Source organism: Pseudochaenichthys georgianus, chromosome 19 (assembly GCF_902827115.2).
Source record: "Pseudochaenichthys georgianus chromosome 19, fPseGeo1.2, whole genome shotgun sequence".
NCBI classification, from domain to species: domain Eukaryota; kingdom Metazoa; phylum Chordata; class Actinopteri; order Perciformes; family Channichthyidae; genus Pseudochaenichthys; species Pseudochaenichthys georgianus.
In genome coordinates this window covers 26294829-26318257 of record NC_047521.1, presented here as the reverse complement: position 1 = coordinate 26318257, position 23429 = coordinate 26294829, and the positions used below count along the sequence as shown (strand labels likewise).

The following is a 23429-nucleotide window of genomic DNA, read 5'->3' as shown; positions in this document are numbered from 1 at the left end:
ACTGAGGTGGGAGAAGTGCTCAGATATATGTATTTATTTATACATTTATTTATTTATACATTTATTTATTCCTGTATTTATTCATGTATTGCCCTATTTATTGTTACTTATGTCGTGTTCCGTCCTCAACAACAGCAGGTGGCGGTACAACGGTTGTACCCGACGTGAACAAAATCAACCATGAAGAAATCTGTACGTCATGACGTCACATGGTGAACAAACGTGTGTGAACGGCGTGTGTTCCCTGCTGTCTTTCAACTGGAAACCACTTTTTCTGGTAAGTTTCTAAACTTCTATTTGACCTGTATGGCCGATCAAATAGCCACAAGACAGCAGTATACACTTTATAAACGCCACAGTGAGAGTCACAGTTGTTTACGTTTGATGTTAGCTTGTTGTGACAACGTTTCCTATGTTGCGCACTTCTACTAGCTAGCACCGGTGAGCCTAAAAAGCTAACTCAGCATGACTGTTGTTGTCAGGAAATGATCTGTTTCTTATCTGTCATACACAAAAACATATTGACTCAGCTCTTTTATATGTTGAGAAAAATACTTGCAATTTGTATATCAATGGACATACTCTATTGATACATATAGACAGCCACCTTGCACATCTGTAACTGATATCCCATCCTATGTGTTTCTGCTCCTGTTTTATAAGTCTATATTTGTGTTGCTGAAGTATTTTCTGTCTTTTATAGAACATTTTGATTCGTCGAGAATACTTTTTATTGTGTATTCTTATGATATGTGTCATTTCTACTGTAGATATGTTTATATTTGCTTTTTAATGTTGTTATGTTTATACTTTATACAACACTGCTGCTGTAAGAATATATCTATCCATGTATCTATCTCTCTCTCTCTATCTATCTATCTATCTATCTATCCATCCCCCTCTCTCCTCTCTCTCTCTCTCTCTCTCTCTCTCTCTCTCTCTCTCTCTCTCTCTATATCTCTATATATATATCCTTCAATATCGATATGTACAGTAATCACAGTTTTGTTTACCTCTACTGCTGCTGTCTCTAATGTCTGACTTCTGGATGTTTCCATAGAGTCAACATGGCGTCGGATGACATTGCTCTGCTGGCTGACGCTCTTTCAAAGACCCACGTTGGGGATGGAGAGTTGAGCTTTAAAGGCCTGGGGCTGAAGCTGGACGACGCACAATCAGGTCAGATGTTCAGCTTTGTTTTTCACATTGTCTTTATTCACCACAATGTGCATTGTTTTGGGTTTTTTCACAATATGTTTATTGGTATTTTCGTATTGAACAACAACCAAAAACCATGTACATCACAGACACGCACACACCGTCAACTTGCACCACTATTAAAAGCATAGGCCTACAAATAAAATAAATAAACCATTTCACAGTTTCCTTTCAGAGGCAGTCCACATTCCCATCCCTCATAATGTGCATATATACGGCTCCCAGAGCTGAACAAAGTCCTTCCGCTTGCCCTTAGCGATAAGATGTTTGGAGTATTGAAGAGTATACAGCTCTCTTTCATCTGAGTGTTGAGAGCTGTATCCATAAATTCATGTTGTGCTCAAAGTGCACCAGATTATTGCATTTCACTTCAACATTTTATAAAACATCTTCCCGGGGGTGCATGCCCCCGGACCCCCCTAGAGGAGGTGAGGACCCCACTAGAGGAGGTGAGGACCACCCCCAAATAAAGCAGGTTAAAATAATTAAATTGCATACATGTTCTTTTAGTAAACACTGCAAACGGGTCCCACAGACCCAAACAGCACACAAAGGTTAAAGGTCAGCATATAATAATGTTAAAATGTGCTAAATATATACACTGCAAAAAACAAAAAAAGAGGAGTAAAAGTAGCCCCCGACTTGTTTTATTTTTTGAAAGTAGCCCTCACCCTAAAAAAGGTTGGTGACCCCTGGTCTAGACCAACACTACCAGAAAGTTCCTTCAACCAGATCCTCAGTGACGGGGCATCCGTACTTTTCCAGCATAAAGCGATAGCCCTGCTACCCGGTGCATTGTTGGCACCCGAGGAGTGACAGCCTGTTCCCGTGCTCTCTCAGTGGAGGAGCTGGTCCGGGACATCGAGCAGTTTCGGGGTCTGAGAGCTCTGCGTCTGGAGGGAAACACGGTGGGAGTGGAAGCAGCTCGAGCCATCGCCAAAGCTCTGGAGGACAAAGACCAGCTCCAGGTACTCCTCATTTCATACATCGCATCTACAGAGAATGCTCCAAACGGAGTACTGATGAACTACATGTAATACAACTAGTAGTTATACTACACTAAAGTAGCTTGCTGGTAGTTAAACTGCATTCTTAATTGCATAATGATAAGCAGTATTTTTTGCGTGAAGTTAACTACTTAAAGGTCAAACTGTTTTTAGCCAAACAAATAGGAATGTTTTATTTGTATTATATGATTGCTTCTTCACTTTCTTAGTAGCTTTGAACAAAATAAGATTGTTCACTAGGGTAACTATGTTGTAATTCAACTTTTTCTATTGTAAAGTAGTTTTCTGTAGCGTAGGTGTTACCCCTGAACGAATACATTTAATTTGGGCGCCAGACAGAGGAATATTTAATATATCCAGCTGTCAAAAAATGATATGTTTAAACACGTAGAAACAGAGGGATAGCCCGGTGACCTAGCTACTAGGGATGCATATCGTTGACTTTTTTACGATACCGATACTTTGAAAATGTATCATCCCACAATTACTCCCATGAAGCGCTTTACGATATCGTTAACATGTCAAATGAATATTACATTTAATTGTAGTGCTGAACAAACAATGAAAAACACATAAAAATATGAAGAAAACCGATTATGGAATATCTTTTATAACACATCAGGTGTGCCGCGTGAATAGCACATCTTGTCGATGCAAACAGACCGTTATAGCACCGTTATAATTAATGTTAAACCTGAGATTCGACTAGAGAACAAATACATAATAGAATAAAGGTCATGAGATCTCGGCATTGCACAAACAAACAAATCTCATCTTTAAAATCTGCCCTCACTGGTGAGAGAAAACAAATCCAACAGTTCATTTGTGGGACTTACCTTTCTAGTATTGAACAAACAATGAAAAATACATAAAATATAATATACGATTATGCAATCTAATTTATAACACCCGCCATCACGGGCCACGGACTCACTTTTAAAATTAATTAATTTTTTTAAAGTATCGAAACCGGATCTGATTTCGGTACGGTATACCGTAGCCACCAGTAACCGGTATTTCGGTGATACCGGTATGCATCCCTACTAGCTACTGAAGTTTCCAAAGGAAAAATAATAATCAACCAAGTCACTTTCAACATAAAATGTCTGTATTTTTACCCCCAAATAATAATCAGTACATTAAACGGGGTGGTTTTGGCGCAGTGGTTAGAGCGTTGGTCATCAGACCAAGGCGCGTTGGTGAACTCCAGTTCGAAACCCGCCTCGGCCGCAACTGCGTCAGGCCGTTGTGTCCTTGGGCAAGACACTTACCTGCATCTGCTCCTGTGGGTAATGTCCGCAGTAATGACTCTCACATGTGTAATATGTAATTTTAAAGCGCTTTGAGCACCTGTAAAAGCGCTGTAAATAAAAATATGTAATCCATTATTAAACAAACAACTCATGTCACAGGCCATTTACCAGAAACACTTAAATCCAGTAGATACAAAAACTAGGGCTGTCAAACGATTACAATTTTTAATCAGATTAATCACAGCTTAAAAATTAATTAATCATGATTAATCATGTACAGTCATTTCTGTATATTGTTGTGGGAATGGAAAAATAAATGAAAGAAGGCGGATATATCCATTTAACATGTTTATTGTAACATTTTTCTGTGTGCCAAAATGAAAGAGAGCACCTATCAATCATCAAACCGGGGTCTTAATTCATTACGTGTTGATTTCTATCAACGGGGGAGTACTTCAGGAAAGTCAACAGAGGGGGGGGGGGCTAGTGGAGTACTTCGTGACCACAGAGTGTGAACGTTGTGATCAGCTGTTTTAGCGCAGTTCTCCATTGAAGGGGAGGCTGCCTACCCCAGCCATACCCTGGTGCTGCCACTGGTGGGATGTATGGGGCGGGCCATTCTGCACATGCGTTAAATGCGTTAAATATTTTAACGCAATTAATTCAAAAAAATTATTACCGCCGTTAACGCGATAATTTTAACAGCATTAACAAAAACACAAACCAATAAGTCACATTAACTCACAAAACATCAATCACTTATGTGACTCCGAGAGATTGTTTAAATCATGGGGGTTGACTGTGTGCGAGTGTGTGTGGGGGGGGGGGGGGGGGGGGGGGGGTCTTTTTTGTCCCTTGCAAAGCTGTTTTTGAAGTCACTTTCTCAAAAATGTTTCCTCTTATTGTAGCAAAAAGACACTCATCGTGTTTACTCTCTTGTTAAACGCTATTTCTTTGTCTTTCAGAGATGCTACTGGAGCGACATGTTCACCGGGAGGTTGCGCTCTGAAATCCCAACAGCTCTGGTGAGACTTTCAGACACCGGTGTTTAAAATCCTCTGGGTTTTCAGGATTTGTTTTGTGATGAAGTGTTTGCTTCCCACTCGCTCAGAGGTCCCTGGGCAGTGCTCTGATGACGGCAGGAGCCCGGCTGACGGAGCTGGACCTGAGCGATAACGCCTTCGGGCCGGACGGTGTGAAGGGAGTGGAGCAGCTGCTGAAGAGCCCGTCCTGCCACTCTCTGAAGGAGCTGAGGCTCAACAACTGTGGCGTGGGCATCGGAGGAGGAAAGGTGAGATTGTTAGAATCACTCGCACCTCAAAGATGAAACGTACATTTTTCTTTTCCCCAAACAAACTGGAAGAAACAAGTCTCCTGATTTATTATAAACCGCTGCGAAATTGTGCAGGTTTATCAACCTCACACTCGGGGACCTTTCACTCCTTGCGACTCGTTCACAATAGGGCTGTACCCGAATATTCGTTCGTTGGAGTACTATTCAGGTTTCAATTACGTTATTCGGATATTTGTTTTTGTTTTTTTTGGCAGCCGAGCTTGTGTCTCTTCGGGGGGTGCTAACATTTAACCATAAACGTTTACTTTCTCCGCCTTTGTATGCAGATATGACTTTTTCTCCGTTAATCTCCGTCATGTTGTTTCCATAGCGACAACAACTTCCTGTCAACAGCGCTAACTCTCCTTCAAAATAAAAGCGTGTCCATACAAAATAGGAAGCCAAGCCAAATTACTACTTTTTTTACAGTGTTGTATTTTAGTGTTGCCTCTGTGTTTAGTGTCCTGTCTGTCTGTAACTTTGTGTGGTAGTGTTACCTCTTGAAAATGAGACCTTTAGTCTCAATCTAGAGATCTACACCTACACCCGTATATCAGGGTTTCCGTTAGCCGGTAATTACCGGTTTTTAGCTGGTAAAATTTATAAAAAAACGGTAAATTCAAAACCTGACGGTCAAAATGTCTGGTAATAATTAGGGAGGCTCCGATCGATCGGCCGCCGGTCATTATCGGCCGATATTCACTCTTAATAGTTTGATCGGTGCTCTCTATAAAGGCCGATCAGGAGAGCTGGATCTGATCGATATGGACATGAACACGAGTGAAGTGTAACCGGAGCGAGAGAGAGATCAGATCAGCTGCTGAGTCTGACCGAGACACGCAGCTCTGCATGAACACCTGAAGCCCCGCCCTCTGTTTAGCGAGCTGCAGGAGCTGCTTGAGAAACTGACGTGCTGTCAGGAGAGAGAGGGAGGGAGAGGGGAAAAGAGAGGCTCCGTTTCTCCCGTGTTATTATTCAAAGTTGATGTAAACTTCTGAATAATGTACGTTATCTACTACAAGTAGTTTGTTTGAATGTAATAATTATGTTGTTTGTTGTTTGTGGAATCATTTATTGAAAAATGAATCTGAATTTTTCGATCTGTTACGATTATAAACTGAAGCAATATAAAAATGAGCCCCGTGAACTGAGTTTTAAACTGAAGCATATCTGCTCATAGTCCGGTAATTACCTACTAACGGAAACTCTGCTACACAACTATTATTATTATTATTGAAATATGACCGGTAAGTTTCAAATTAGTCCGGTAAAATAAATTCTGCCCGGACATTTGACCGGCGAGAAAAAATCCTAGCGGAAACCCTGCCGTATATATGAATAAGCCCTGCACCTTATGTGTACATGCTCTAAGTCTGCACCTTATCCAGAGACATTGATCTGATATGTGACGTTATTGAAACATCCTGCACTTCACTGCTCTTTGCACTTTCTGGTCGGATGCAAGCTGTTCTCTGTGCAATGACAATAAAGTAGAATCCTAACATCAGAGTGCATGCTGTAACAGTGCTGTGTGTTTGATAGATCCTGGCTGAAGCTCTGATCGACTGCCACAGGAAGTCCTTGGCTCACGGATCTCCTCTCAGACTGAGAGTGTTCATCGCAGGGAGGAACCGGCTGGAGAACGAAGGAGCCAGCGCCCTCGCGAAAGCCTTTCAAGTAGAAAAGAAACACCCCTTATTGATTGATATTTTTTCAAAGCATTGACTAACACTAGACTATCAAATCAGACATACTGTTGATGCTTTTGAAGCCTCAACAGTATCTGTAATCACAGGTGTGTACAATTATTATCAGTTAGGAAAAGCACACATGCAATATTTATAGCATGTGTGTTGAATGTAAAATGCATTTTGTGTTTTTCTTGACTGAAAATAATTATTCTTACTAACTGCAAATATTCCTGTATATATTATAATGGTACAGTTGACCCCTAAATTATATTATTATTATTATATAATTAAGCAATAGCTCACGACAGGCCGTGGTATATGGTTATTATATCACAGTTAAGGGGCGTGGTTCGGCCCGACGCGAAGTGTGGCGGTATGAAAGAAAAATACACACTCTAATTTAAATATTTCATTTCATTTCATTTCAAACCTTTATTTAACCAGATTGGTCCCATTGAGATCATAGATCTCTTTTTCAAGGGAGACCTGCAGCATATAGATTCCACATGAAACATAAAACAATAAAGGACATCATACATTATATTTACAGGATACATAGTTATAGACATTTACAAGTGCCCATTGTATCAGCAAGCATTTCATTTTGTCTAGCTTTAAAAACATGCAGAGGAATGAGATTGCTCAGTTTCAATTCTTGCTGAAGATTGTTCCAAGCAAGTGGAGCTGCACATAAAAGCTGTCTTACCGAAGACAGTCCTTGCTCTTGGCACATCTAACAAGACTACATCATGTGACCTCAGACAATAGCTGCTTGCAACTCTCTGTGTTATCAGAGAGCAGATATAATACGGGAGTTTACCCAACAAAGCTTTATAGATAAACGTGTACCAATGACTGAGCCTCCGTACAGAGAGTGATGGTAAACCTGCCTTGGTATACAGTGTACAGTGATGAGTAAGCGCTTTACAATTTGTGACAAATCTCAGAGCACTGTGATACGCAGCATCCAATTTGCTCAGGTAATTGGCAGGTGCATCCATAGACCAGATCCCCATAGTCCAGCACAGGTAAAAAGGTCACAGAGCCTTTTCCTGGCCTCAAGCGAGAAACAGGACTTGTTTCTGAAAAAGAAACCTAGCCTAACCCTCAGTTTTTTTAGCAGGTTATTGACATGAAGTTTAAAAGAGAGACAATCATCAAGACAGACACCAAGGTATTTGTAACAGGCAACAACTTCAAGTTTTGTTCCTTGCGTAGTTACAATATCTAAAACAGGCTCTGGTGTCTTTTTAGCTTTTGAAAAGAGCATTACCTTGGTTTTATCCACATTTAAAAGAAGCTTTAGTTCAGAGAGCTGAGTCTGAATAGTGTTAAAAACAGCCTGTAATTTAACAACAGCCTCCTGAATGGAGGGACCTGCACAATACATCACAGTATCATCCGCATACAAATGTAAAGTAGCTTCATCCACATTATCACCTACACTGTTAATATATATGGAGAATAAAAGTGGTCCTAAAACAGAACCTTGTGGTACACCATTAGAAATGTTTAACCATTCAGAAGACAGTCCATCAAAATAGTTTTTATTAGTAAATAATGATGTTCAAAATAAAATAGTCCCTCCGTTGCCTTCTGCACAAAACATAGTGTGAGGTGGTTGCTATGCAACAACACTAACGAACATATTAGACGGAGAGCGTTGATTGATTATTTGGCCATTTATTTACATTAATGCAGGGCTATTCAATTACACATTCAGTTGGGCCAGACATTCAGCAGCCTGTAAAAAGCGGGTAATGACACATTTTAAACCAACACATATTACTGCGATGAAAAACATGCAATTTTTATTCATTGTTCATCTAACAAAGGTATGTCAAAAAGTGCATAAAAACACAACAAATTAACAAAAGTGCACAGTTGTAGCATTACATTAGTTTGCTTTAGAAGTCAAATATGCAGGTTATTTTTTTTTAACCAGGCACATCACAAAGTGCATTTAACTGAAGACAATAATAGCAGTCTTAATAAATGTCCTCACATACAAAATAAAATTGGATACATATGACACACGCACATCAAAAAGTGCATTAATAAACAGTTAAAGAGCTCCAATGTAACAAAAAGAGGTAGTACTATAATTTTTTCACTTTTCAAGTAATAACAAAAAAAATCATGCGTTTTGGTCACATTTGACCCAGACACATTACAAAGTTCATTTAAATGAATACAAAAAGAACTGTCAAACCCTGCACAACCCCATAACCAGGGATAATGGTAATTAACATGAATGAATACTACACTACACGTCTACTATAGTAAACTAGGTGCTTACTATCACCTCATTTGTGATTAGTCATCGCTGACTTTCTCAATGGGAGAAGTGACATTTTTTTTTTAAAGGGGAAAGGAAACACCAATTACAGTTATAATATTCCGGTTGTTTATTCATTTTACAATGGATATTGATTGTAATATTTATTGTATATGATATTACTCGCCAAAAGAAAATTAATTATCCGCCGGCCGGGTGGGGAATTCCGGGACCAGGCCGCCGCCATTAGGGGAGTCCCAAATGGTGACGTCACTGGCTGTGTTTTCGCTCCACCAGAAGTCAACACAACGTGGCAGATATGGCAGCGATGGAGGAATTTTGCAATGAGATCGACGTTTTGAACGATGAATTTTACTATTCGTCGGGAAATGACATTGATGTGGAAGCATCTACAGTTACCAGGCATCCCATGGCCTATGCTTATGAACCGATTCGGTCGAATAGAGTGGCATACGATCCGGAATAAAAAAATTAAAAAAACACAATGCTAACAGTGAGCCTCTGAATTAGCCGCGAGCGAAAATGCTAACCTATTACTGCACCGAAAATCACTCCTAGCTCCCTTATTACTTATCCTAGCCGCACATCCAACACATCGTTTATGATCGCAAGGAGACACAGAATCTAACGGTGCCCACCTCAACACTGAAAGATACAAACTCGCGAGGTTATCCACAAAAACGTACATCAAAACAAGTGGCGCTAGGTACTAACATACGCCAGGCTAACGGCTTACCTTCCTCATTGTCTGGTCTAAACTGGTCTTCAATGGCATTACAACGATAAAAACGATGATGTAGTTAATCCATAGGTTAATATCCAATGGGGCTGTGTCCCCTTTGAAATGTTCTGATAATCTATAAGCAATACAACTGCAATTCCGTTATCTGCTGTCCGCTCTGTGCTCCGTGCGCTCTGGGTCCTGCAATACCATCCATCAATAGCAATACTAGCCTTTTTAGGGCTGTTTTCGACAGATGAGCGTGTGTATGCCAGTTTAATTAGTTGAGCTATAGAACACCCCCAATTCTCTATTGTGCGTCATAATAATAGCTACCATTTAGTTTGGACGCGATTGCGTTAATTAATAAGGTCACACTGTGTCAGTAAAAACATGTGTGAGCTAGTAATCTGGTAGTGCTGCAATATGTACCTCTCTCTCGGCAGCTGAAGCAACTCGTTTGGTGGCTCGAACTTCACGTTTGTTGACACTGTCATTGTCTTGCGCGGCCAACGTGCTGGGACGGTCGGTGTTCCCGACTGCATACGTTGAGAAATCGAATATTGTGGGAACAGATCCTGGCTTCAAATCCAATGTTTTGTATTGAACCAGGCATCCAGACTGGACTTTGAGCAGCTTCTCATCCGTTAGTGGCAGCCTATGGAAATGTACTTCTTCCTTCTTTGTATAAAATCCATTTGTGCAGCCTGGGGCAATACAATAAACTCCTGACGACGACCGTTTTCTTGTAATGTAAACTACTGGTGCATTGCACGCCATGTTGTTTGTTATTGAGATTTGGCCCAGGAAGCCGTACCCACTCAGTGACGTCACTGGAAAAGTCCCGGAGCAATGGAAGCGCCCATGGTCATTAGGCACGTATTTCAAAAAGTAAATTCGCGTATCTCGATCGTTTACATTGGAAATAGACTAGATAAATACATTTCCTAATGGTAATATTGTCGCATGGAAAGCAGTTTGAAAAGTGTTTCCATTTCCCTTTAACAAGAGCAGTGATTTTTGGCTCATAGGATGCCAATGCAATCCTAAGACATTGGTGAAGAGTGCTGTCAGTCAGGGAGCAGCGAGTGCTACATGTTATTGAGTTCATGTGTGAAAAGCTTGACTCACATTTGTATGTTGATCCAAACATACTGAGCACACAGATCGCTACTTTCTGAATGAAGGGAACTGTTGTTTTTTGACATCACTCCAAAACTTCGCTGGCCCGTTAGTGCGCTGCTCTTGTGCCATGGTTACGGATGAATGCATGTCAATAAGTTCCAGTGTAAATGTCCCCTCGTCGATGCAGGGGACCGCTTCCTTTACTCTGGTTGATACCCCCCCTCTATTGCAACAGTGAAGGGGTCTCTGGCAAAGCCCATCACCTCTGTGCGCAGAGCAAGTCCATCCAATCGACCGGCAAAGTTCTCTTTCAACCTCGCAATGAAATCTGTCATCACATCCGTGATGTGTTTGTGGAGCGTCGGAAAATGCAGCATCCGACCCGCACTCAAGTCGGTCGCGAAAAGGTCCAGCTTGACTTGGAATGCGCGCATCTGCTCCACAAGATCAATTTTGTCAAAAGACCGTTTTTTCTCTGTTTACGCTTCAGAGTTGAGAGAGACATGTTTTAGAGTTGCTATCATAGGACCACCGTTACTAGCACCACTAGATGCACTTTCAAAAAACGTGCTGCGTTGTGGTTTCGTGGTTTCTATGCAACGCGGAGTGTTTTCCTATTTAATGTGTGTGGCAAAAAATAATGACCATAGGGGCAAAGTGCTGCCATCCCCACCATACGTCTGATTGGCTGTAAGTACGTGTCCCGCGAAAAGTGTGGTGTGTGAAGAGGAGACGAGAGAGCTGCAGTGAGGCGTCCTAAAACCAGGAAGTAAGCTGCGCATGGCTTCCCTCCACAAAAAAGCAACGAGATTTCTCCATAGGATTTTAGAAAATAGCTCCAAATAAGATCTGTGGGAAACAAACCTGTTAGATAAATGCACGTTTTGTTCAGCCGGATAATATCCACATGTCTACCCTACTTTTATCATTTTCGAATCATAAATCTATTGATTAGATTAGATTTATGATAGACTTTTGAAACTACAAGAAGATAAGGAGGACTTTTACAAAAAAGTAATAGAGATGTTTGTCCAGAAGGATAGGCAGATGGACTTAATCTTCAAGTCAAGGTAAGACTGCAATTGTATTGAAAATGGGATCTTACTAAGAGAGAACAATTCAATATTTAAATGATAAAATTACATTTTTTTGGGTATCCTTCTGTTGAACGGTCTGTTTAAAAGTAATTGAAGCATCAGACAAAAAAAGCTTTTGAAAATAATATTATATTTTGATTTAATATATTTGTAAACCTGAAGAGTCAGTGCCAGTGCCTCACCAGCCATGAACCTCTCTGCAGAAGCAGAAACAGTAAGGCCCCCCCCCAGAGGTCGAAGTTAAGTAAGGGATCATGTGCAGCGAGGCGGTCATTATGGTTAAAAGAACACCCGACAGGCGGATCAAAAATAGTCCGTTGTTACCGTTTGAACTACGTAGCAACGGCAGGAACCGCTTCGATAGCGTTTTTGCGGACCTTTTTGATTACAGATTTGAAAACATCGTTGCTTGCTTTAAAAATAGCACAATTCATGATGTCAAAGCTTGGAAAGTATCTAGATATCCCTGCCCTGATGCCAAAGTAACTGCACACTGAATATGTGTCGCTGTTTGATGATCTGGACCGCTGCGTAAAAAGGAGGGTTTCTGCCCCGTTACTTCTCCGCTGTTTTCTTGTCCCTTTTCGGCCCAACTGTATACAGTTAAATCGACCGGACTTCTTTCTGCAGATGTGAGCGTCCTTAATAACGGTCAATAAGTCCTTGCTGCACATTATCCCTTACATGTTTCCATATTAAGCTTTGTTAGTTAGTTAGTTTCGTAACGGACGTAATGTAACGGTTGTAGCTTTTTCTCAGACGCGGAGGGATACTGACTTGTTGTGAAAAATAACTACAATTCTGCCCGTGGGCTAAGAACCAATCAGATTGCTTGATTTGACTTGTCCGTTTTATAATATATTATTAACTAGTAGTAGTGCTTTTTATGAATCTTGTGATGGATATCATTTCTGGAAAAGGCAAAATAAAATGGGCACTTTTTGGGCACATTGGAGAGAAGCCTCTCTGCAGCCTCTATCTCCAACACTATATCACATTAAAACAATTTATAATGATAATAACGTGGTTTTTTTGTCTCTCCCTTTTGAACATATCCAGAAAATAAAAACACGTGAAACTCTGACTAACTGTTGCATAACCTCATTATCTTTGGGCAACATTTTAGAAACTATTTGATAACCAGTTCATTCTTAATAGCAATCTAACGAGCAGAATTGCCAAACATTTCCCACTTCCAGATTCTAAATATATGCAGCTTTTCTCAGTTTTGAAATGTGTATGGCTGTATGTTTCACACCTTCGTCTCCTCTCTCTTCTGTTTCTCCTTCTAAGCTGATGGGCAGCCTGGAGGAAGTCCACATGCCTCAGAATGGCATTAACCACGCCGGAGTGATGGCGTTAGCTTCAGCCATGAGACACAACCCGGATCTGCGCGTCCTCAACCTGAACGACAACACCTTCACCAAGAGGGGAACCATCGCCATGGCCCAGGTGAGTCGTCCACACTTACCTTTACCCAGAGGTGGGAAGTAGTGGAGTACAAACACTTCGTTACTGTACTTAAGTACATGTTTCTGGTATCAATACTTTACTCCACTACTTATGACGACTTTGAACTTTCTACTTCTTACATGTTGAACTCAAATACCTGTACTTTCTACTTCTTACATGTTGAACTCAAATACCTGTACTTTCTACTTCTTACATGTTGAACTCAAATACCTGTACTTTCTACTTCTCACATGTTGAACTCAAATACCTGTACTTTCTACTTCTTACATGTTGAACTCAAATACCTGTACTTTCTACTTCTCACATGTTGAACACTAATACCTGTACTTTCTACTTCTTACATGTTGAACTCAAATACCTGTACTTTCTACTTCTTACATGTTGAACACAAATACCTGTACTTTCTATTTCTTACATGTTGAACTCAAATACCTGAACTTTCTACTTCTCACATGTTGAACTCAAATACCTGAACTTTCTACTTCTCACATGTTGAACTCAAATACCTGTACTCTCTACTTCTTACATGTTGAACACAAATACCTGTACTTTCTATTTCTTACACGTTGAACTCAAATACCTGTACTTTCTACTTCTTACATGTTGAACTCAAATACCTGTACTTTCTACTTCTTACATGTTGAACCCAAATACCTGTACTCTCTACTTCTCTCATGTTGAACTCAAATACCTGTACTTTCTACTTCTTACATGTTGAACCCAAACACCTGTACTTTCTACTTCTTACATGTTGAACTCAAATACCTGTACTTTCTACTTCTTACATGTTGAACTCAAATACCTGTACTTTCTACTTCTTACATGTTGAACTCAAATACCTGAACTTTCTACTTCTTACATGTTGAACTTAAATACCTGTACTTTCTACTTCTTACATGTTGAACTCAAATACCTGTACTTTCTACTTCTTACATGTTGAACTCAAATACCTGTACTTTCTACTTCTTACATGTTGAACTCAAATACCTGTACTTTCTACTTCTCACATGTTGAACTCAAATACCTGTACTTTCTACTTCTTACATGTTGAACTCAAATACCTGTACTTTCTACTTCTTACATGTTGAACACAAATACCTGTACTTTCTATTTCTTACATGTTGAACTCAAATACCTGAACTTTCTACTTCTCACATGTTGAACTCAAATACCTGTACTTTCTACTTCTTACATGTTGAACTCAAATACCTGTACTTTCTATTTCTTACACGTTGAACTCAAATACCTGTACTTTCTACTTCTTACATGTTGAACACAAATACCTGTACTTTCTACTTCTTACATGTTGAACACAAATACCTGTACTTTCTACTTCTCACATGTTGAACTCAAATACCTGTACTTTCTACTTCTCACATGTTGAACTCAAATACCTGTACTTTCTACTTCTCGCATGTTGAACTCAAATACCTGTACTTTCTACTTCTCACATGTTGAACTCAAATACCTGTACTTTCTACTTCTTACATGTTGAACTCAAATACCTGTACTTTCTACTTCTCACATGTTGAACTCAAATACCTGTACTTTCTACTTCTTACATGTTGAACTCAAATACCTGTACTTTCTACTTCATACATGTTGAACTCAAATACCTGTACTTTCTACTTCTCTCATGTTGAACTCAAATACCTGTACTTTCTACTTCATACATGTTGAACTCAAATACCTGTACTTTCTACTTCTCACATGTTGAACTCAAATACCTGTACTTTCTACTTCTCTCATGTTCCAAACAGCTGGTTCCTTTAGTCTGAATGTGTGTTGGTGCGTGATCATTATTCTTTAGAGTCACTGCGTGCCTATTGGTTGGAACACGATCCGTGTATCCATCACTTCCTGGTCTTCTCTAAAGAAGAGGGACCAATGGAAACGTTGTCATGTTGCCGTTGTTCAGCATGGAAACATTCATTAGCTAACAATGACATTATTGTTCTATTAATATAAAGGGAGGTCAGGTACTCTTTAAAGCAGCTGCTAGCTATGGGTACTTTTTACTGAAGTACACTTCAAAGCCTCTTTACTTTCACTTGAGTAAAGAAGTTTAGTCAGTACTTCTACTTCTACCAGAGTATTTTTAAACACGAGTATCTGTACTTCTACTTGAGTAAAGGATGTGTGTACTTTTGTCCTCTCTGCCTAGAACTAGAGTAGATATTTAGTGTTTTTGACTGAACTGTAATCCCCCCTGTCCTCCCTCAGGCTCTGAGGCACCTGAGGAACGTTCAGGTGATAAACTTTGGAGACTGTCTGGTCCGCTCTGAAGGAGCCATCGCCCTCGCTGCCGTCCTCCGAGAGGGACTGCCCGTCCTCAAGGTCAGTGCACCAAAACGACCTCAGCATTTGTAAATGTCTGCTCTGTGAACAGGTAGATTAAAGTGCTTTCTCGTGTTCCCGGGGTTCAGGAGATCAATCTGTCGTTCGGCGAGATCACGGAAGCAGCTGCTCTGGTTGTGGCTCAGGCCGTCAGAGACAAACCCGACATGGAGAAAGTGGATCTGAACGGTACGAACTCTGACCGTCGGGAGTCGCATGATAACAGAGCTCATCATCATTTTTGTTGCAAGGGGCTAACTTCCATTACAGAAAATATTTGCTATCATCCCTTAAGATTTCTACCTTTTTAATAGATATTTATTATCAATTAATTAATGAAAGTTTTTCCCACAACGGGACACCCTTAAGTTCATATGGCCGTGAAAATCTGTGGCTTAGTGGGGTAGTGCGCTGATCTTTGAATCAGGGGATAGCAAGTTCGAGTCCCACTGCAGTCAGCATGTCGTTGTGTCCCTGGGCGAGACACTTCCCCCAAAGTGCTCCACAGTCCTGAGTGTATGTAAGTCGCTTTGGATAAAAGGCTCTAACAGAGTGTGTGTGTGTGTGTGTGTGTGTGTGTGTGTGTGTGTGTGTGTGTGTGTGTGTGTGTGTGTGTGTGTGTGTGTGTGGTGTGTGTGTGTGTGTGTGTGTGTGTGTGTGTGTGTGTGTGTGTGTGTGTGTGTGTGTGTGTGGTGTGTGTGTGTGTGTGTGTGTGTGTGTGTGTGTGTGTGTGTGTGTGTGTGTGTGTGTGTGTGTGTGTGTGTGTGTTGTGTGTGTGTGTGTGTGTGTGTGTGTGTGTGTGTGTGTGTGTGTGTGTGTGTGTGTGTGTGTGTGTGTCACAGGTAACTGTCTGGGAGAGGAGGGCTGTGACGCTCTGAGGGAAGCTATGGAGAAAGGAGACATGCTGGGGTCACTCAGGTAGTGTGTGTGTGTGTGTGTGTGTGTGTGTGTGTGTGTGTGTGTGTGTGTGTGTGTGTGTGTGTGTGTGTGTGTGTGTGTGTGTGTGTGTGTGTGTGTGTGTGTGTGTGTGTGTGTGTGTGTGTGTGTGTGTGTGTGTGTGTGTGTGTTTTTGAAGCTGAATTATGCTTTTGTTGACTTACTGTAGTGATGATGAAGGAGAGCCTGAGGAGGACGAAGATGATGATCAAGACGACCATGAGGAGGAGGAGGAGGAGGAGGATGATGATGATGCCAGTGACGAGTGCAATGAGGACGGAGAAATCCTGAAGGAAAACGGAACAACGAAAAAAGACGATAGTCCAGAAAAACCTCAGAGCTCAGTAAGAAGACAAACTACACCCTGCCATCGTTTCCATGTGTATGTTAACAGCTTCGCTTGAACAATAAAGCTATTCTCGTCTCGTGACATAGAGGTGAAGCGAGGAGTCAGCATTTGAACACTTTTGGTTTGCTTTTTCTCAAAGTCAATGGTATTCAGAATGTGTTTTTTGGCTACATGCCTGCCATGAGATCTGTGGTTAACACAAGCTGACAACACAGGGGGTCCGCGGGTCTTAACAAGTATTACAAGTTGATAAATCAATTTAGTGAAAATTAAGGCTATTAATCAAACGGCATTTTCCAAGGTATGACATTTAGTAGCTTGTTTTCAATAAGTATATGAATGGTCCAGAGAGGTTGTGTTCTACAGTCTGCCTGAATGTAGTCATGGCGACGGCGTAGGTGTGTAGTGTGATTCTGTGGAGTTTATTGATGGCTTCCCGTTGGGTTTGACGTCATCTGAACAGGACGTCGCACGCTCACTGCTTGATAGCGCGCGAAGGTCCGTTTACGCCGGTTGCTAAGCAACATCGTTATGGGGAAATGCAAGTCTGCGTCCAAATGGTTGGAAGATAAGGAGGAAGGACACTCAATACTGTATATAGTGAATGTGAGGTAAAGTGTGTCGCCAAGGTAACCGGTTAGAACTCCAAGTGGCGACGAGGTCTTAAGATGTGTGGAAAGGGTCTTAAAAGGGATTCCATTTCACTTCAGGATTCCTGCAGACACCCTGGTACTGTAGTTCCTTTATAGCCTGATGTTAGCGTTTTACTTCTGGACATTACATTTAGGCTTAACCTTTTATAAAAGTGGTGTTAATATGTAGAGATTATCCTGCTGAACAAAACGTGTAAGTATCATAAAGGTGTGTTTGCCAAAGATTTTATTTTCTGCAATATTCCAAAATCAATGAAATTTGCTTCGACTAGGGAGCAACCTCGCCCTTTGCAATGTACCACTGCACGACTCTATTGTGTTTCTGATTGTCCTGATGTCGCCCTCAGGCAGAGATCATGTCCTTCCTCAGCTGCCCCTCTGCAGAGAAGCTGCTTCAGCTCGGAGAGACGAGGACAAACGTCCAGCAACAGGTGAAGTCATCTCAATGCAGCAGGATGACTGTTGCTCCCGTACAATCTTTAATAACAGATGTTTTAGGATATAATCTGTTGTTAAAACGTTCTTCTCTCCAGGTGCATGCGTCGGACCCTCACACGGCGGCTGAAATCCTCCTGAAGATCTCTTCTCTGTACAGTGAGCAACCGGAGACAAAGACAGCCGTGCTTGAAACTATTGGTGAATTCAATCCTACTTTGTATTTGTAGGACAAGGCTTCATCTTTATTAGTTTATAATATTTACACATAGCGGGTGTTTCTCAATGTCGAGGACGCTTGCTTGGTAGCACATGTCTTCCGAGCGTCTTGCTTCAGAAGCGAGGCAAGAATCCTTCCTGGCATTCGGAAAACGAAGAGTGGAACAGGCGAGAAAGTGTGCAGGTGTGCGTCATGTGAGAGGCCCCGTCTTACTTTTTCCGCCACAGATTTGGGGAAATTGGTCCGTGTGCAAAGCATTGTGGGAATTTTAAGACCGCGGAGTGTACATATGTGCAGCCTAGAAATGTCTCCAAACGAAGTACGCCGGGCTCCGTATAAGTATGCTGGACATTGGAACAGGCCTTCGGCGGGACTCGATGACGTAGCATGCTTGAAATAGTGGCTCTGGAGCAGCCTTCCTCGACATTGAGAAACACCCACAGTCTTTGGTTGGAAACAAGAAAACATCTGTGCTCCACAAACAGTCTTTTTCACTTTAGTCCGTTTTCTGATTTGACCAGTTATTAAAATGTGGACTTTTAGAGTGGAAACATCTCTTGGATTACTTTTCTCCAGGAATTGTATTGAGGAGAAATCTTTGTTTACCTGCTTTTAATCCTACTACCCATTTGTTTTCCACTTGTAGTTCAAATACTGTTGTTGTTGTTGTTGATTGATGTCAGTCTGTATGCACAGACCCCTCCTCTCATTAACTCCCTCACTGCGTGTTTCACAGACGCTGTGCTGAAGAAGCTCCTCTCTGGATCAGACCTCTCGTCTTACTGCTTCCTCTCCACGCTGCTCGTCATGATGGGACTCCTCAAGGTACAAAACGGTCCCTCCCTAAATCTGACACAGACATAATGGGGTTAATGTACCCCAGGGCCATTATAGGAAAAGTATCACTAATACAAATCCAGAGAGGGCTAATATTCTGGAGAGAAAAGTCATAACTTCCCAGAGTAATGACTTAAAGGGGACCTATCATGCAAAATGCACTTTCTTGTATACATCAATGTGTCCCCGGTGTGTCGGGGAACTCACGCAGCGTCAGAAAATAAAACCCTCTCTCTTTTCCTCCGTACCCAAATCTCTAAAAACGGGGAACAACGGAGCTGATCCTGATTTGCGTCCGATACGACGTAACATCTGAAATGTGGACCCACGGCCCAATCAGAAACGCTGCTGTCAGAAACAATGCCCGACTGTTTTGGACGTAATGTGGTCTTTGTTTACATTAGCATCGCTAACACTCAGAGCTAACCTGTGCTGGAGAGCATGTGTGTGAAGAAGCAGGAAGTAGAAAGGAACTCACCTTGTGGTATAACCGGCAAGAGAGAAAGCCTTTGAGCTCCAGACTGTTTCAGATCCTTGATAATCCATGATATGGCGTTTCATCACGGCAGCATTTACGGAGCGTCCACACTACAGCTTCAAAAATAGCTTGGAGCTGGGCGTGTCTGGAGCTTGGGGATTTTATTCAAGCAACACGACCAACAACCAATCACATGAATCTCCCGCCCCCGACATACAGAGCAAAAAACCCCGGGGATTGTATGGGAGCAATATATATATATATATATATAAACTCCCCAAACAGGCGAAAACCTACCAGTTTCCCCCACTGCCTCTGCCGCCTCCCTCCATGCTGGTTCCTCCGGTTTGTATCCCGGGAGGTGAAGAGGGTCTGGTCATACAACACCGGGTGATTTGCTACGGCGATAGTTAGTTTCTCCTCCGACTTTTTTTGAAATATAGAAATGAACGGCAGGATATCTCTCCCAGCTTAGACGCGGTTTGATTGGCTACGGCTTCAGCTGTCAGATTTTGGGAAACGGGATTTGATTGGCTGGCGCTGGCTACTCCGGCGTCAGAAGTTGAACATTGTTCAACTTCTGTCGCCGGAGACGCCTGAGACGGACCGCTCTGCTACCCACAATTCAGTTCGGAGAAAAAGCGCGGCTACGTGACGTCACCCCATTCAAAGTGAATGGGCAGATTGGAGCTTTCGACGCTGTAGTGTAGACGGGCCGTTAGTTTAGACAGTAGCTGCCGGGTCCCGCATGAGCTCAGACCCCTCCTTTTTATTTATTTAAAGCTTTATACCCAAATCAGCACTTTTGAAACAGGAAGTGAAACAGAGGGATATGAGGCACGGCTAGAATGGGTGATCTGTTTGGTATTTTGAGCAAAGCACTTCATAGACATGTTTTTTATATATCTGAGGCCTATGCTATTGCCTAAAAATATTATGATAGGTGCCCTTTAAAGAGGAGCTGTTGTGCTTTTTGAGGTTTTCCCTTTCCTGTAGTGTGTTATCTAAGTTTAGAACAAATGTATGTTTCTATCTGTTCTGCCTTCAGGGCGAGGGGAAGGTGAAGAAGGTGCCGCTGGTCCCAGGTCAGCTGTTGTGTTTGGAGCACGCTGTGCAGCAGGAGTATTTCCCGCAGCACGTGGCCTTGCTGCTCCACACCTTCACCTCCAGGTACGAGCTGCTTTAAAACGAATTATTTATTATCTCTCACGTTCCCCTTTACATCCATTAATATTCCAATTTAGATGAACAGTTTCTTTGACAAGGGGTCACAACATGTAGAAGGTCTCAAATCCAAGACATTCAACATACAAAACGTATAGAAATCAAATCAATAATAACACTGAGAACGTAAAGGTATAACACAAATAAAATAAAAGATGGGTTATATATAAGCCAGGGGGGTCAAACTCAAACACACAGTGGGCCAACATTTCAAAATGGGTGCTAGTCGAGGGCCGGACTGGTTCAATGTTTATAGCAAAACGTATTGAAATGAACTTATTGCACAAATTAAACCTGGAACTAACAAAGCTTAAATTATTGCCTATAAAAACAACATTAAATAATCAGCTGCATTCATTTCTCATGGCTCTATCTGCAGCTTCCCCAGAGTCACTTCTATGAGTACATTTCCCCACAGGCCAACAACAGCTTCAACAAAACTATCCCCCTCAGAGAGAAACCAAACATGTCCTGCTGCCGTGAGAGAAAGTGCAGAAGGAAGCATCCATTGAAGTCAGTGTGCTGCTCTGAGATGCTAGCTCAGATACTTGGCGTCTCATCTCGGGTGCAAGGTCATCAATGTTTGGGGTCCGGCTCTGAGCGGAGGAGACCCTCAGGATGGAGGGAAGGTGTGCGTGCAATATACCGGCGGGCCAGATCTAATAGTGATTAGAAATTATCCTGCGGGCCGAAATTAAATCCACCAAGGGCCGGATTTGGCCCCCGGGCCTTGAGTTTGACACATGTGGTTTAAGGTCATCCTACATATTACAATAATACAGTCCAATATACTTAGAAAAAAATATCCATGTACTAGAATATAAATTCCTCATTTTAAAGTAGCCATATTTTATTATGTTGGGGTGTCACACAGTCCAGCTTCCTTTTTAATCCTTCCATTATTAACCCCAGTGTCCTCCCATTACCTCCACCAATGGCGTCCATCTGGTAGGAGCGTCTTTGATCCTGCAGGAAATGTGTAAATACGAGTTATTTAAAAGAGTTGGTAACCTTTTTGTACGTTTTGTCTTTGTGAATGTGCAGAAACAGCGAAGCTCTGGAGTCCTGCAGCAGCGCCCGTGAGAGGCTGAGCAGCACTCTGGAGAAAAAGTGCCACTGATGAACACACACACACACACACACACGCCTTAATGTCTTCGCCAAAGGGACACGTACGACCACTTACTGTTTCTCCACTTCTTATTTGTATATTTTATGAACACTGTCCAGAAAGTCTTAGTTTTTATTTTTCTACTTAATACTTGTGTCTTATTTTTTACCGAAATAATAAAAACATATTAGAAAATACACACCAGGTGACCTTTGGGTGAATGTGTAAAGAATGTAACCTGGAGCTAACATTAGACCATGGCTCCTTTTTCGTAGCATCTTGGCCTGCATTTAGTTACACGAAGTCTTTCAAATTCACTGTGAAAATAAACCAACAGTGTGTCTGCGCGACAGGGAGAGCTGCATCTGCCATTGCTTTCTCGATTGGGTTTTACGGAGCCCGACGGCTGGCCCCCAACTTCAGAAAAAAGGCAAATAAAAAAACCACAACTGTGCCAAAAACATGAACCAACTTGACCACACACAAAGCGCTTTTGCATTCTGTGAGTGTAAGAAAATTGGGAACAAAACAAGTACACATATTTAGTTTAATATGAGATAACACAGAAAGCGAGAAACATTCCATCACCTGAACTAATGATTCCTTTAAAAAATACTTTGAGTTTATTTTACTCTCTTATCGCTGCAGCTCTATAGACGTATCTACAGAGAAACATTAAAGTTATTTCCAGGTGTCGATACATCTGGGATTCGTTCAGCACATTTTGAGGGGAATTGCAGATATTTAGCATCCTGATACTGCCACAAAGTTTGCTGTATTTGAATATGTATATCATCTCATATGCTGCTATTGTTGCTGTGGAGGGAGACGGAAATTAAAAGGGCAATTATACCGAGTGTAAAACGTACAATCTATATATCACAATTAAGAGTTGCCTTAATTTTGCTGTGTTTTGCTGATGAGATGCAATCATTACATAAGGTCCAGTGACGTCGGTGTGTATCCGACTGTGAGCAGGAATGAGCTACACACGCACACACACACACACACACACACACACACACACACGAGCCTTAACACACAGCTGCATGTGTGTATACCCTGCACTGATCCCAGTCATAACACTGCACAGCTCAGGGGACCACGGTCACTTTTACCTCTTCTTGTTTTTTGTATCTGTAAATATAATTCAAAATGTGCTTTTATGTGACTTTGTGTTCCCTCAGATAGTGGTGCAAGGGAACATAAAGGTAATGGGGATTAGGACTTTAAATACTCTTCTGATTAACATTAGACCACGTGGACTGCATTTTGTTTGGACAGGACAATGCTTGATGTGTTTTAACTGTCAGAAATATAACTAATCCAACAAGCCTGACTCGTCGTGTGTGTGTGTGTGTGTGTGTGTGTGTGTGTGTGTGTGTGTGTGTGTGTGTGTGTGTGTGTGTGTGTGTGTGTGTGTGTGTGTGTGTGTGTGTGTGTGTGGTGTGTGTGTGTGTGTGTGTGTGTGTGTGTGTGTGTGGGTGTGTGTGTTGTGTGTGTGTGTGTGTGTGTTGTGTGTGTGTGTGTGTGTGGTGAATTATACTGTGTGTGTGGAGTGAATTATACACTGTTTTTTTTTAAGAAAGCTTAAAAAGATTACATGTTCATCCGAAATGGAGAATTTGGTGT

General features: G+C 41.6%; 1 protein-coding gene across 2 annotated transcripts; it reads left to right on the top strand.

Annotated features, from left to right (window-relative positions):
- Window positions 1–169: 169 nt before the first annotated feature.
- rangap1b (Ran GTPase activating protein 1b) lies at window positions 170–22654 on the top strand. Of its 2 annotated transcripts, XM_034107087.2 has the most exons (16): window positions 170–277; window positions 1061–1179; window positions 2059–2186; window positions 4444–4503; window positions 4590–4769; window positions 6354–6488; window positions 13038–13196; window positions 15441–15554; window positions 15644–15743; window positions 16397–16472; window positions 16660–16834; window positions 17840–17923; window positions 18026–18128; window positions 18884–18972; window positions 20511–20632; window positions 21731–22654. In XM_034107087.2, the coding sequence occupies exons 2-16, from the start codon at window positions 1068–1070 to the stop codon at window positions 21804–21806; spliced, it is 1713 nt and encodes a 570-aa protein (XP_033962978.1). In that variant the 5' UTR covers window positions 170–277; window positions 1061–1067; the 3' UTR covers window positions 21807–22654. The 2 variants fall into 2 exon arrangements, with proteins under 2 accessions (XP_033962978.1, XP_033962979.1); XM_034107088.2 differs by lacking the exon at window positions 6354–6488.
- Window positions 22655–23429: the final 775 nt, after the last annotated feature.

Coding starts and splice junctions, on each gene's coding strand:
- rangap1b (XM_034107087.2), top strand. CDS start 1,068: ATGGCGTCGGATGACATTGCTCTGCTGGCTGACGCTCTTTCAAAGACC. Junction 13,197..15,440: donor GAACCATCGCCATGGCCCAG/GTGAGTCGTCCA, acceptor GTCCTCCCTCAG/GCTCTGAGGCACCTGAGGAA. Junction 17,924..18,025: donor GGACAAACGTCCAGCAACAG/GTGAAGTCATCT, acceptor TCTTCTCTCCAG/GTGCATGCGTCGGACCCTCA.